This window comes from Populus alba, chromosome 4 (genome assembly GCF_005239225.2).
Source record: "Populus alba chromosome 4, ASM523922v2, whole genome shotgun sequence".
In the NCBI taxonomy this organism is placed as follows: Eukaryota; Viridiplantae; Streptophyta; class Magnoliopsida; order Malpighiales; family Salicaceae; genus Populus; species Populus alba.
Genome location: NC_133287.1, coordinates 8615518 through 8632133, shown reverse-complemented (window position 1 = coordinate 8632133; position 16616 = coordinate 8615518). Strand labels below are relative to the sequence as shown.

The following is a 16616-nucleotide window of genomic DNA, read 5'->3' as shown; positions in this document are numbered from 1 at the left end:
CTTCATATATTAATAAATGTTTAAAGTAATTCTTCCTTGACTTTTTTTGTAAAACTATGGTATAAATAGATAAATTTAATCAATTTTGAACTTTTTTCAAAATGAGTTATTGCTATTGCATAAGTAGATTTGATCTTCAATAAAATAAATTTGAGGTTCTCTTGAAATAGCCTTCATTTTGTTCAACATTGGAACCTGATGATGCTTGCATTTGATTGCTGGGATGGAAGAGATAAAAATAGTGCAGATATGATAAAAAAAAAAAAAATTAAGATAGAGATAAAATTGTATTTAGTAGTGATATACAAAACAAAATGATTGTCTTTATATCTTATTTGGTTAGGGTGAATAAGACGAAATAAAATATAAAAAAGTTTATTTTACCTTTAATACGTATTATTGACAAACTTATGTATTTTAAAAAGTAATTAATTTTTTTTACTTTAGTTTATATTGAGAGTTGAAATTAATAATATTATAATAACCCTAATTATAAAATCAGAACTGACTTGACGGGTTAACCTAGGGCTTGGACTGGTCTTGGTTTAAGAAAAAATACATGAAGGATTAACTTGACCTGACCAGGTGAAAAACCCAAGTCAACTTGGGATAAAACATGGATAAAAAACCCGTTGAGTTTTTTGAAAACAAAATTGGTCAAAACAAGGTTGTTGTGATTATTTAAAAAAAAAAAAAAACAATTTGGGTCAGCCGAGGTGACCCTCTCGAATCGTAACTTGAACCTTACTTCTGATTGACTCTTAGATCAGGTTTTAAAACCATAATAATAATCACTTATATCCATACCTTGACTTGATCAACTCGTGCTGACCCTTCCAACCTGTTACCCAGGTCTTACTTCGGTTGATATTTGAGTTAGATTTTAAAATTATGATAATAACAAATGTTATCTTTACATTGACTTTGGTCAACTCGGGTTGACCCCCCTGACCCATGCCTCGGGCCTTGCCCTAGTTAACCCTCGAGTTAGGTTTTAAAACTATAATAATAACAAATTTTATCCTTATATTGATTTGGGTCAACTCGGGTTGCCCCCTAACATATGTCTCAGGCCTTGCCCTGGTTGACCCATGAGTTGTAATTTAAAACTATGATAATAACAAATTTTATCCTTACGTTGACCCGGATCAACTCAGGTTGACCCCTTGACTCATGCCTCGGGATCTTGCCTTAAGTTGACCCTCCTAATATATGTATCGGGACTTGCCCCTGGTTGAGTCTCGAATCAAGTTTTAAAACTATGATAATAACCACTTTTATGTTATTATGACCCTCTTGACACATGACCCGGGCCTTATACCAGGTTGACCCCTGAGTTGATTTTAAAACTATGATAATAGTCACTTTTGTTTTTATATTGACTCAGGTTAATAGTTAACCTCACTTGTGACTCACCCTTACCTTGGGTCAACTTTTAAATTGAGTTTTAAAACTATGATAATAACTACTTTTATTCTTAGGTTAACTTAGGTCAATTCAATCCTTAACCTAGGCCTTGACTAGTGACCCGAGCTTTGCTCTGGATCAGCATCGAGTTGGGTTTTAAAACTATGATAATAACTATTTTTATCTTTACATGTCTTACCTAAACAATTTTGGAATTGAAAGTATATTTAATGAATAAAAAATAATAAATATTATCTCTGAAGCATGTTTATTATGTACCTCTTGTTTTGAAAGTACATAAATTCACTCCTAAACTGTTCTAGAGAAAGATTTATTTGTATGTCCCTGTCTCAGTCTCTTTAATTAAACACATTTATGTCTCCATTGTTTGTGTATCTTTTATTCCAGAACAGTAACCAAACACTATCTTAGAGGATTTTTACACAACTAGGGTGTAAAAGAATGCTAACCTTAGTTCCCTGATTGTACGTTAGGGTCTGGGATGATTATAGACTCAAGGATCTTGAGTCTATAGTATCACTCTCGATCCAAAAGCATCTGGGTCTAGCACTTAACCAAACCTAAAAGAGTTGAGTCTAGTATCTTGTCAAACCCACAAATATTTGGGCCTATCGCATAGCCAAGCCCAAGAAAGTTGGGTCTAGCATCTTGCTGTCTTTCTCTCTGCCTGTGTATCCATTCCATGCATCCAATCCATGGGCATTTTAAGTGAATGAACTTTAGTACAAAATACAATGATTCATCAGAACCTCTCCTTTGTTAATAGCTTCATTCCAGACGAATTTTCATTACAGAAGAACTTCCCCGACCCCGAAATGTTTTAACATATTTTCCTTAAATTACTTTCGATTTGGATTCTTATAATAATTGGTCGATGGAAGGTGCATTACTAATAGCTTTATAAATATAATTCTTCAAGAAAATATATAATATTTATATAAGTATGTTAAATAAAATAGTAAATTAAATTATTATATGTTATATAGGTTTGCGGAGAAGTTATAAAACATTCTATTCAATAAATTAAAACTTTTAATGAATTAATATGATATTATGTTATATATTATGTAGGTTTGTAGAGATGTACTAATAGAACATTCTATTTATTTGAAAAGATTAGCTTCCCACTTGATTATTTAATTATCGTTGATAATTCTTTTTTTATTTATAATTTCTTGTGTTTTTTAATTTATTTTGTTAAATATAAAAATACCATTTTATTTCTTAATTAAAAAAAATCAGAATACTCAAAAATACATTCATAAGACAAATGCTTTCTTTTCTTGTATTAAAAATTAATCTGAGATTATACTTGAAACGAAACATGGATAGAGTGCTAGTTACCATCTCAATCAAATAGGATTATACTTCGAAATACTAACGAGCCTATACACCTCGTTGTCTCATCGAAGGGTGTCTCTCTAACATCCGGTATCACTTTTCATTGCTTCCTCTGTTTTTAATTTTGCCACGCCATGTATGATGCGAGCACTATAACATGAAACAACTTATCAGCAATGGAGCAGTCTCAAGCTCGTGTTTTGGTTAGAAAATAAGAAGATATCAGAAAAAGAATGATTAATTTATCTAAAAATAGTGGTGCAATTTTGAGATCATTAACCATTTGCCTGATTGAGTAACTGGACAGATATAAATTATGCAATTTAAACCCAAAGAAACAACCTTTGTTCATTACACCTCAATATGTTCAAGGTCCGGCAGAGGAAATCGAAGAACTGCAGCGATGCCGGAATACAGTGCCAACTGCCCTCCTGAAACGTGCATTGATGAAAATATACGAGCAGTGCCCCCTGAATCCTTCACTGATTTAACTAGATGGGCAAGCTTTCGCCTCGTCGGTATATCAGCATTCCTGAAAGGATCATCTGTGATGAGAAGTGTTTGTGTAGCCATATATTCTTCATGTCCAACCTCAACGTGCTTCGGCCCACAGCATGCTCGAGCTGAATCATTCAAAAGCATGCCAGAGAAATCTTTGAGGTCTCGGATCTCTTGTGCTGCTTTAGTGCATGTCTTTAATCAAGTTCATGACATTCGGAGCACCAAGAACATCTTCCAAAGCATGCTTGTTTCCAGAGCTTGTTTGCGCAAGAACAAACCGTGACTTGTTCTTGATAATCAACTCCAACTCTAATCTCCTCTCTGCCTCCAACAATAAGTAACGATAAAACTGATCTTTAATATCCCCAGGACCTGTGATAAGTGCAGAATATATATACATTTTTATTTCTTTTACACTATGTTTTTAAAAGTATTTTGAACTTATTTGAGTTGATTAGAATTTATTTTTATGAGTTTGGCATGCAGAAGAGACTTCCTGAATTAATCACTACAATATAAGAAATTCTGTATTTTAGGTTTTGGATCTAGTTTCTTGTGACAGGTTTTGTGCTAAGTTAGAGTTCCAGAATGAGAATGTGGGTTTAATCTAAGTTGAAATAGACATAAAAGGCTTTTTAGAAAGGTATTATGAGCAAACATCCGATCTTATTTGGACTTTGAATCAGACCTGCAAACTCAGGTTAGAATCCTTCTCACAGCAGGATTCTTTGTTTTCACACTAGATATTCAAATAAGAATATCTTTAGCTTATGATATCGAAATCAGGTGATTCAAAAACTCAAATTCATCTACACATTTAGGACTACAACTTTCATGAAAAACTCAAAGTCAGATAAAATTGTTTTGAAGGACAGAATCCGGACATAATCTAGTTGGTCGAAATGGGTCCCCTGATCTGATCCGGAAACTAATGGTGCCGAGTATCCCAATACGGCTGAGAATCTGACATAAAAATGGTGAGCCTTAGGATCCAAAAAATGTGTAGATCAAGCCTTTAACATGTAATGAATGAAAGAGTATAGTTGGGATGGTCGGATATTACAAGAAACCAAGTCAGAATCAAAGTCTAAATTGAAACATAGTTGATATTACAATAGAATTGTGACAGCAACAGAAGCAGATTTCAACACAAATTCTAGTTAGATTCTAAGAATCTTCATTCCCTACTGTATATATATTTTCAGAGTATTTTTATCTTAAATATCATTTTAATCTCTTTTTACAAAGATACTTACTTAAACATATGAGAGTTCTCAAATCTATCAAAAAGATCTTTTGCAGATATTAGCCACCAGTCTTCTTGGCTTACCAAGTACCAAATATCTTGGTTTGAGAGAATGAATCTGTTTGCAAGAGCTAAAATTAACCGATTATCCAATACATAAACATTGTTCTTAAGCTACTTGAATATTTTAGGACATCATCATCCATCATCTAGCATACAATATATTAAAGAAAAAAGTTGAATTTCTTTTTACCTATATCAATTTTAATTTAAGGCTAAAAAATCATAAATCATTTTAGTTTTTAAAAATGAAACATAAGTTTTTAGAAAAAATTAAAACGTGGGGTTTTAACATGGGACAAGTATCAATAAGTTTAATTTAGATGAGTTAAATAAGTTTTTTAATAAAAACAGACATGATTTTTTAATTTTTTGAACTGGAATTTGGCCAGCATGATCTACAAGTCCAATTTTATTGTGGGCTAACTAGCTATAACAAATTGAGATTGTTTTCATACATAAATTAGATTTATAGGTTATTGTTCAGGATTCTTTTATTTTCAAATTTATTTCCTAATTATGTTTTAGAATTTCAATTTGTTTTGCTTTTAATTAGCTTATATTAGTTTATGTCTTAGATAAAACATGATTTTGTTTTTGTTTTTTCAGTATGCTAGTTAGATTCTAAGAAAATTGTTAACATTTTAGGCCTTGTTAAATCATTTCAAACTAACATAGTTGTCTGTGCTCCGCAGCGGGTCAATAAACATTTTAATTTTAATTTTTTTTTAAAAAAATATGAATAATATAGTGAATATTTTAAGTACATTGAGTTTGATTGTGGAGCCAGATCCAATAGCAATGAGTATGGATACGAAGCCAGATCCAATAACCTTGGATCTAGCAGCGAAGCGAGATCTAATGGCCTTGAGTCTAGCTACCGAACTGGTGGAGATTTTGATGGAAAATAAAAGGGTCTCAAATCCTTAACTTATCAAAGTCTCATAGGTGTCATTTATTTCCTTTGTCCTTTACTTGTTTGCTAAAAGTCCATGCTTTACTGGTCGGGTGCTTAATGATGCATGGTAATGAATGTTATTATTGTAACCTTATGAAGATTATTATCATGTATATCTGAGTGTTTATATTCGTTAAAATAGAAAGAAAAAAAAAATAACTTTACTTAAGGTTTGACATACAGAGATGAGTTTGTTGAGGTTGAAGGCTAAGTATTAATCGATGTGAGGGTCTTGTGTTGAATGCTCGAGTTTTTGGGTGGAAATACTTAAGTGCTTGAAACTTGGAGTTAAGAATAATTTATGTTAGAAGAAGTTGTTTTGTTTCCGGTCACATATGGCCTGGTTTTGATTTTTAATGGTTTTGTCTTGTGGAAATAGGAAGCATGCTTGTTTGTGTGTTCGTTTTTTTTTTTTTTTATTATTATTATTATTATGGTAAAAGTCTTGGGGGGTAAATTGAAGTTAGCCGATGATGATGCCAAATAAGAGTTGAGCCATTGAGAAAATTTCAATTGCTTGTTTCATTTCATGAATTGGTGTAGTTTTAATTTGATAATCTGTGCGGAAATTTTAAGTTCTTGGGATTTGGATCATGAATAAAATTTCAGGCTCGATCTTTAGTGATATTGCATAGTTTTTTAGAGTTTTCGTGATGTAACATGGGTTTTCTCAAAGTTTCAAGACCTGAGGTCGACATTGATCTCTATAATGACAGGTTCATGTATTTATTTATTTGCTTCTCAATACAAAAATGGAGGCTTCACTTGTATTTTCATGATTTTGTGAAGTTTTTAGCATATTTTTATTGGGTAAGACTATGCTGCCAGGCTCAAAATCATTGGGTCTGTCTACAAAGTCGAACTCAATAACCTTGGGTCTTACAAGAGTCGGACTTAATATCCTCAAATCCAATGGCCTTGGGTCTTTGCGGAGCCAAACCCAATATCCTAAAAAAACAAAAATATCTTAACATATTTTTTAAAAAAATATATTAAGATAATATTTTTTATTTTTTAAAATCTAATTTTTATATCATTACATTAAAATAATACAAAAACATCAAAAAATATTAATTTGAAGTAAAGAAAAAAAATATAAAAAATTAATTTTTTTTCAAAGCATTTCTGCAAAACAAAAATAAACATACTTTAGTAAGAAAATTCAACCCAACCTCAAATGAAAAAAACTTATCATCACCAAACTTTTGTATAAACTAAAAAAAAGTCTCATCAATTTATTTCTTCTTTACAGTATGGAAAACAAATAAGATAAAAGAAAAAAAAAATAAAGAGGAAAAAATTGAAATTAGAAATATCTTAAAAGGAAAAATAAAATAAAAGGAAAGAAATTAGTTGCTGGTGTATTGAACGTTTCTCTGCTATACGCTATTTATGGAGTTATTGTAGAAAATACTTTATTTGAAAATGATAATGGTGCAAATACATTTCGTGTTTTAACCCAACTCAAGTATTTTTACATTTGAAAAAAAAAATTGTTATTGACCCACTGCGAAGCGCGGACCAATATGATAGTTATTATATTATTACGTAACATTTATTTTTTAAAATATTTTTTTTAAAAAAATATATTGAGATAATATTATTTTAATTTTTAAATTTTATTTTTTATATCATCACATCAAAATAATACAAAAACATAAAAAAAAATATATTAATTTGGAGTAAAGAAAAAAATATAAAAAATATCAAATTTTTTAAAAGCATTTTTGAAACACAAAAAAAAAACATGCTTTAATAAGAAAATTCAACCCAACCTCAAATGAAAAAACATTTATCATCACCCAACTTTTGTACAATATAAAAAAAATCCCATCAATTTATTTTCTCTTTATAGTATGGAAAAAAATTAAATAAAAGGAAACAAAAAAAATTGAAGAGGAAAAAAAATAAAATTAGAAATATCTTAAAAGAAAAAAAAAGGAAATAAGTTAATTGCCAGTGTATTAAGCATTACTCTGCTATACGCTATCCATGATACTACTATAGAAAATATTTTATTTGAAGATGATTATGGTGCAAATATATTCTATGCTTTTAACACAAATCAAGAATTTTTACATTTAAAAAAATATTATTATTAACCTGCTGCGGAGCGCAAACCAATATGTTAATTATTATATTATTACGTAATGGTTATTTTTTAAAATATTTTTATATATATATATATATTGAGATAATATTATTTTATTTTTTACAATTTATTTGCATATTACCACATTAAAATAATACAAAATATCAAAAAATATTAATTTGAATTACAGAAAAAAATAAAATAAAAAATTCAAATTTTTTTAAAAGTATTTTTAAAATGCAAAAACATGAAAAAAATTATCATCACCTAATTTTTATACAATATTAAAAATATCCCATCAATTTATTTCTTTTTTATTATATAAAAAAAATTGAAAAGAAAAGAAAATAAATTAAAAATATCTTAAAAAAAAAAAAGTTGCCGAGTTAGGCCTAAAACTTTTTAGGTATAGCTGACCAGCCAGACTCAATAATCTTTTCTCATTGTTCTTTATTAATCACTAACTCTTTTTTATATGACGTCTGTAGTCATTTTTTTTTTTAATTCAAAGTTTAGATAACCTACACTACTACTATTAAAGGAGCATTTATATTCGTGTTGAAACAATTTAGATCTGGCTAGCCAGCAAGACTAAACTGATGTCGACATAAAAAAACAAAAAACATTATCCCTTGCTTTTTTTTTTCTTTTTTTTTTGTTTGCAGTATGCCGGATGGATTCTTAGAAAATTGATAACATTTCGGGCCTCAATAAATAATTTATAATATGTTTTTAAATTTCACGTCAACATCACCGAATGCCTAAACTAGTTAAAGGTCACTTCACCTTCTTATGACTAGATGTGCCGTCCTCAAGGTGAAGAAGAGGTAGGTTTTGTTTGGTGTACCCGCTGCCTATATATCATGGATTCACTTTAATTTCAAGTCCATATTTTTTTAGGATTAAATTTCAAATTCGAAAAAAAAATGCTGACCTTTTCAAAAATATACTTCGATAACTTCCATGAACATCTTCTTGCTACTTGCATTGACTGCTTGCTACTTGCAAAACTTTTTACTCGGGCTATCAACAATATTATCTATGGAGTTTAATAGAACTACAAATTTAAGGGATGTAAGGATGTAAACAAATATGATTAAATAAAACTTAAAACTGCTTAAAATTGAATTAAAAAATAGTAACATAATAGTATATTGCATTCCAATAAGCGGTGTAACAAAATGCTCAGCTTATTTTTTTCATGAACAAAATTCTATTGGTGAGAGCACGAGAGGGTGAGACACTATAGTTGAGATTTGAGAGAAAATTAGTATTTTTTTTTGTTTTTATTAGATAGATAGAAAGATGGCATTTGAACATCTTAACAAGTCACATACGATTTATAGATCATGGTGACTTGCATCTATTTGTTGGTGTGTGTAATACACGAGCCAGCAAAGTTATTATACTTGTTTACCCTAGCCCACTATATTTGTTTTAGTTTTAATTTTGATTTCTTGAGCCTTAGTTGTTTTATATCAACATTATTTTATTTTAGTTTGCAAAATCAAAAATCAACCGAGTGTTAAAGATTTTCATCGATGTTACAAGAACCCTATATATAAGCAACTAAAGTAAATTATTAAGTTAAATCTTAAATAAATGTAATGTATAAAGATAAAATTTTTTTAAAAATGAGTGACCTTAAGAAAAAAAAATAAAGGACTTGAGCCCTTCCCCTTACCATGCAAATATGTCCTAATTTTATCCAAAAAAAAAAAAGGACTTGACATTTTTTCAAGTTTCAAACTTGATCTACAAAGCTTTAATTCTTTTAAACAATGAAAATAATTTTTTTTAAACCAAACAAAACATCAATGAAGCAACGAAACATTTCTCTGACAATGCAAGATCCTCATATGAAAATATAAAAAATAAATTATTAAGACTAATCTCAAATCAATACAATGTTAAAAGACCATATATAAAAAAATAATGGACCAAAATGAAAAAAAAAAAAACTCTAGGGATCAAAAAAAGAGGAATTAATATATATTAAAATCCTCAATAATTCCTCTCAAATCTCACAATAAATCACTAAGTCCTCTTAGTGTGTATGTGTGTGTATAATTGTAGGTTATGTATTTTATTTAAAAGTGTTTGGGGTTTAAAATTCTTGCCAGTTGGTTGATATTAGAATTACTAAGTAAATAAAAGTGAATTTGTCTGTGATTTGGGCGGGGTGCCATTAGAGATTTTTGACCTAATACTATATAGGTTTTAAGAAGAATTTCGGATCTCGAAGATGTTATATCACCTACAATCCATCCCTTCCTTGCATGTAATCTTATAAAATCGACTTATAAAAAACATTAACAAATGAATTTATAAAATTCACTTATGAGATTCTCTTATTCAAAACATGAGATTCTCATTCATTACATGATAAGATCTTTTCTATAAATAGATATAACTAGATTGATATCCCATGCTTCACTGCGGCCAAGCTAATTTCTTTATAATGAAAAAATAAAAACAATGCTAAAGTGTTATTATTGTATTTTAAACATCAAAATTTAATAATAATAAAAAAAAAACAGCTTAACATAGTAGAAAAAGAAATTAAAAAAAATAATGATTATCTAACCTCATAAATCAAACTATAGAATAATAAAATTAAAAAAAACATCAATAAAAAAAATATTAAAAAATCACTATAGAATAATGAGGTGCATCAAACGCGGCCTTGAGCAATGGTATTCAACACTATGTGTGCGATGCTAGCAACTTTTGCAATTTAATAATATTAATTTATATATATTAGGATACCAAATCATCCTTAACCATACATCAAGGAAAAAAAAAGTAATAAAAAAACTTAAAATGACTTAAAATCTATAGCAAAGAGAGTTAATTTTTTGGAGATATTTAAATAATTAACATGGAAAAAAAAAATCCAAATAGTCCATGAGCCAAATAGAATTTTTTTAAAGAATTTAGTAATTATTCTGAAAAAAAAAAAATTGGCACAGTGAAAGCCTGCCCTCTTTTATTATAGAGTAATAAAATAATAAAAGTGTTATATTGACATTGGTATTATCTACTTTTTCCCCAGGTTGGGCAAGCTGTCCCCGAAAGATACAAGAGGTAGAACAGAGCTAGGAGCTGGCTATCGCAGACATGTGATATTTTGCCCTTTTTCTAAAATCCAAACGACAACTTGCTATTACTTTAAAACAAAAAATCTCAACATAAAATCCACGACAGTCCCATATGAACCCGCGGTAACTGTGCATAATGATGGAATTCCTGGGCATTTTAGCACCTCACGATGCATCAGCCCGGTGACCCCAAAAACTAAGAATGCAGTGCTTTCGATTCATGGAGGGCGGACGTCCGATTGGTTTGCTTATAGCTTAGACAGTCTCTTGGCAACAAATTCTTTGACCTCCGAGAATAATTGTGAAGCCTCCGGCAGCTCCGGGAAGATATAAAAGGCGTGAAACATATTTGGATACTCAATTAAGGTAGCCTCTTTCCCGGATCTCTTTAACCACTCATAATACCTCCTTTGCCAATCTTGTAACGGGTCGAACCCACCAACAATCACCATTGTATCCGGAAAATCCAAATCCGAGATGTTCTCAGCATTCGGTCCGCTTACATTCACTGCATAGTGATCCCGATCCGATCCATCTGGCAAAAACACTCTCCAGCACCAATCGGTTCGTTCCACCGTCACGAACGGGTATCCAACCAGTTGCAGTTCCGACTTGGTCCTCTCTTGCCCGCCAAAATACGGCTGAATAGAAACCAATCCAATTACCTTAACATTCTGAAACCCAGCCCGACAAGCCCGAACCGCAACATGATGGGCCAAATTTGCCCCGGCACTATCTCCAACCAGAAAACACTTGGACAAGTCTGCATTAGGTGGCAGTAACCTATTGGCTCGAACTCGATCGTTGTCGAGGAACTGAAGCACGTCTAAACCGTCATCGTATTGACAGGGAAATCGATGTTCAGGCGTAAGGCGGTAGTTAACTGAAAGAACAATAGCAGGAAATTTACGTGCAAACCTGCGACAAACGACGTCGTACGAACTTGATGCGGCACTTAGGAAAGAAAATCCACCTCCATGAAAAAATACCACAACAGGCAAAGAGGCAGTGTCGCTACCGTCAACCCCGCTATTTTCCGGGGTGTAGAGGCGGAACCAGAGGTTGCGGGTGGGGTTCACGGTGATATCTGAAGAGATGATGGAGTGAATGGGTTTGTTAGGGGAAGGAGAGGACTTGAAGTCAAGGAGATTAAGCAAACGTCTGTTTATGGTGCCGTTTGAACGACGTGACAGATCTGTTGCCGCTGAGATCATTGTAAGGACCAGTCGTGTCCTCCATGGGATGGCTAGTTTTGCCGGTTGTGGTTTTTCGCTGCTCATGTTTACAAAGATAGAAGAAGGAAAAGAGTGAAAATAAGAAGATGGAAAACTAGTTGAAGGTTTTTAATGGCTGAATTTCTAGCGGAGGGTATGGAGTAGCTCTTGGTTGGTCATGTAGGGCCAATGGCGTGAGAAAAGCTAAAAGCAAGGTTTTCAATTCCATTCCATTTTATTTAAAATGACGGAAACATTTTATATTAATTCATCAAATAAAATAATTTTCATTTTATTTTATATCTTGGTTCATTTTAGATTTTATTTATCAACTAAATTTTGACCGAAATATTCGATTTCATTTTATATATTTCATTCCAGTTTTGAAAAATCATTAAATCAAATTAAATTTTGTTCAATTTAATTAATTAAATCATTCAAGTATAGAAAGCTATTTTTCATTATTATTTTCAATAACAATGATATTAATAATAATATTATTAAAAATTATTATTACTATTTTTATTAACAATGATATTAATTTTTTAAAATTAGATTTATCACTAATATATATGGTGTATATTCATGTTTTTTTTTTTTTCATGTTTATACTTTATAGGAATTTGAGGAAAATAAGGAATGCTTTAGATTCAATTAGCCTTGATAACATTGATCTAACTTTATATTTAAAATATTTGTGTTATTTCATAATATTTTAATATTTTGTTTAAGTTGAATTACTTTACGTTAAAAATTTATTTAATTTTGACTATTTAGAAATATTTTAAATTTTGAAATTATATTTATTTTACATTGTTTTTGTATTGCATAATTTATAATTAATTTGAATTATATTTGTTGAATATATATATATATATATATATATATATATATAAACAGTACAACCTTGAAACGCTACACTAAAACACTCTGAAACTAAAACATTTCATTTTAATTGAAAAAATAAAATACTTATCAAAACGAAATTCACGACCTTAATTATAACAACATATGAAAAGGATTGATTGACTTTTTTTTATCTTTGGAATTTGGAAAGTTATTGCATATATACCCCTAACATGGTTGTCAATTCCATTGTAGTTGGTGTTTTTTTTTTTTTAATTTAAACGGTATGTTTTATTTTGTAGCAATTCAATATTTCATTTAAAGTTGAATATATATATATATATATATATAATTTAAATTTAAATTTAAAGATAAATTAATTTAAAATTATGCAATTTAAATTTAAAACACAAATAAATAAATAAAATGAAAGTTAAACATATATGATTTAATCGACTCAATGAGTCTAAAAATTTTGACATTTTTTTAAGAAACTTTTTGAGACGACAACATATTTAATTAACCCGAATCAACCTGGGTTAATTTTCTAAATTTATAACCTAATTCACGAGAACATAATAACCCCAAATAAAATAAATCAAAACAAGTTATGAAGCTCAATTCTTAATAAACCTATTGTTGAATAATAAAATTGCAAAAATTTCAACATAAAAAAAATGACAAAAATGACATTTTAAAACAAAATTATAAATTTGAATAAAATTACAAAAATAACAATGACAGTCTTGCAAAACTTTTCTAAAATCTAACTTCCTATTGCCCTAAACTTTTAACTTGAGATATAATTACATGTTTGAAGACTCTTTGTAAAATATCAGTCTAATCTAATAATTGAATTAAAAGATATAATTGATACCCTAAAACTAAATAATATTTTTAAAAAAATATTATTTGACCTAAACAAAACAACTAGAACATAACCATAATGTTTTGGCCAATTTGGATGGAATTTACAGAACGGATCGAGAGAGCGAAATAAAATATGTTTCGATTTGTTTTGTTTTTTAAACCGGAATGAGATATATTGACCATCACAAACGAAATGAAACGGAATGGACACCCTTTAACCTACATGGATTGGCTTTCTAATTTACCATTTTCTACTATATTTAGTCATTGTTTCATGGCATAATGTTGGAAAATCTTTATAATGGTCAAGCTATAATAGCAATAATTACGGTAAAAAGATAAATATAAAAAGAGGAGAAATAATTTCTTTCTCATTAAAAATAATTTTACATCTTAAAAAATTATCTTTTAAATTTTTTTCTTGTTTTTTTTCTTTCTCCTATAGCATGAATGTTATTAATTATAATTTAAGTATTATAAAATTTCTTGTATCAATTAAAAATAAACTTCTATATTTAATAAAATAATATAAAAAAACCCATCAAATTCAAATGTAACGATTTAAGTGCCATCACTAATTATAAGAACCTTGAATTAAAAATAAAGTTAATGGCATGACCCTTGGGTATCTTTCTCCCGTCTCCCAGCCATCCTGCAAATTTTGACTTTTATGAAATTTAGCATATTTAAAAAAAAAAAAGTAATTAGCATAAATAAAGAAAAATTATAAAATAACACAATTGGTAAAATGTTGTCGTTTAGGAAAAAAACTGACTAATGTTAATATGCTGAATTTTTTTTTTAATTACACGAAAAGAAAAATTAATGCAACTACTAATAATTAACATTATATGATAAAAAAATATAGATATTAAAATTCCTATTGTAATTTATAAAATATTAAGAGTATTTTAGTCTAAAAATATTTTATACATAGCTCGTGATTTGTGTGTGTGTGTGTATTATGGGGTAAAAGTTTCCTCATCCTCACAATAAATGGTTCCAAAGAAATATCAAAAGGGATGGGCTTCTGGCTCACAAGTAGTTGAAAGCTGGCTCTAACTTTTTCAGCGAGATGAGTGGTATCTGTGAGAGTGATGTTGATAAATCTGTTTCAAGTATTTAATTTTTTATTATTGTTAAATGTTGATAAATGCTAGCCATCAAATAAATTTTGGTTTAATTTCATTTTCTCCTTGAATTTTATATAGGATCTATCAATTTCCTTTTGATATGATATTTCGTTCAAGGTTTAGAAAATTGAATTTTTTTTATTTTTTAAAATATACCATATATCTCTATATAAAAAAAAATATTGATTGGATTTTGTGAAATTGGCATTGTATCTTTCCGCTGCTTTTATTGATTGAGATTTTTAATAAATTTTGTTTTTAGCAAACTATCTGTATTTTTTAGAGGAAACAAATTGAGGTCTACGCAATAAATTAAAACGATATTTTTTTTGTTAGTTTTACTATTAGATTTAAATAGAAGGACTTGATTAATAAATGGATGAAATAATAGAATCAATTCATAAGAAAAAAGAAGAAGAAGAATTGGAGTTGAGATCAAGGGTCCGGTTGTGCTGCACCTGTTTTTTATGTTTGCGGTGCAAAAAACACAGTAATGTATTTGATAATTGTAAAAATTTAATAATTCTTAATTTTATTTGCTTCAAATTAATATTTTTTTAGTGTTTTAGATCATTTTGATGTGTTGATATCAAAAATAATTTTAAAAAAAATAAAAATACATTATTTTAATGCATTTCCAAAAAAAAAATCGATTTAAAAAGCAATCGCAATCACACAACTAAAAAAACTTTTATTGACATTGATACAATCAAAATTATCAAAAGGAATATGTTTAACATGAAATAGAAAGAGATTATATACAAGCTAAACAAAGAAAACTGAAAAGAAAATCTAAAGATTATTCCATCTTTAATAAACAATAAAACAAAATGATCTTAGATTTTTTAATATCTTCCATCAAACTCACGATGCGGCAACTATAAGCATCAATAGTTTGTCAACCAGAAAATAAAAGCAGGAAATAGAATATGACTTGGTAAAGAAATCTATAATCTGCGAAGAAGAAGGAACGAAGGGCAAAGTAATTGTGTCGTGCTTGAGATGATGAAAAGTTAGATGACAATCGATCTCAATGTGCTTAGTTCGTTCATGAAAAAACATTTCCCTGACAATGCAAGATCCTCATATGCAAATATAAAAAATAAATTATTAAGACTAATCTCAAATCAATACAATGTTAAAAGACCATATAAAAAAAAATGGACCAAAATGAAAAAAAAAACTCTAGGGATCAAAAAAAGAGGAATTAATATATATATTAAAATCCTCAATAATTCCTCTCAAATCTCACAATAAATCACTAAGTCCTCTTCGTGTTATATATATATAGTTGTAGGTTATGCATTTTATTTAAAAGTGTTTGGGGTTTAAAATTCTTGCCAGTTGGTTGATATTGGAATTACTAAGTAAATAAAAGTGAATTTGTCTGTAATTTGGGCGGGGTGCCATTAGAGATTTTTGACCTAATGCTATATAGGTTTTAAGAAGAATTTCGGATCTCGAAGATGTTATATCACCTACAATCCATCCCTTCCTTGCATGTAATCTTATAAAATCGACTTATAAAAAACATTAACAAATGAATTTATAAAATTCACTTATGAGATTCCCTTATTCAAAACATGAGATTCTCATTCATTACATAATAAGATCTTTTCTATAAATAGATATAACTAGATTGATATCCCATGCTTCACTGCGGGCCAAGCTAAATTCTTTATAATAAAAAAATAAAAACAATGCTAAAGTGTTATTATTGTATTTTAAAGAGCAATTTTTTTTTTTTTAAAAAAAAACAACTTAACATAGTAGAAAAAGAAATTAAAAAAAATAATGATCATCTAACCTCATAAATCAAACTATAA

At 29.0% G+C, this 16616-nt stretch overlaps 2 protein-coding genes across 2 annotated transcripts; both read right to left on the bottom strand.

The window, feature by feature from the left end:
- Positions 1-3120: 3120 nt before the first annotated feature.
- LOC118056032 (protein PELOTA 2) lies at positions 3121-3670 on the bottom strand. Its single transcript, XM_035068126.1, has 2 exons — positions 3493-3670; positions 3121-3392 (listed from the first exon to the last, which is right to left on the bottom strand). The coding sequence occupies exons 1-2, from the start codon at positions 3668-3670 to the stop codon at positions 3121-3123; spliced, it is 450 nt and encodes a 149-aa protein (XP_034924017.1).
- A 6919-nt stretch (positions 3671-10589) lies between these two features.
- Positions 10590-12133, bottom strand: LOC118056024 (probable carboxylesterase 18). The gene has a single exon (XM_035068113.2). It carries the CDS (start codon positions 12005-12007, stop codon positions 10976-10978), a length of 1032 nt encoding a protein of 343 aa, XP_034924004.1. The 5' UTR covers positions 12008-12133; the 3' UTR covers positions 10590-10975.
- Positions 12134-16616: the final 4483 nt, after the last annotated feature.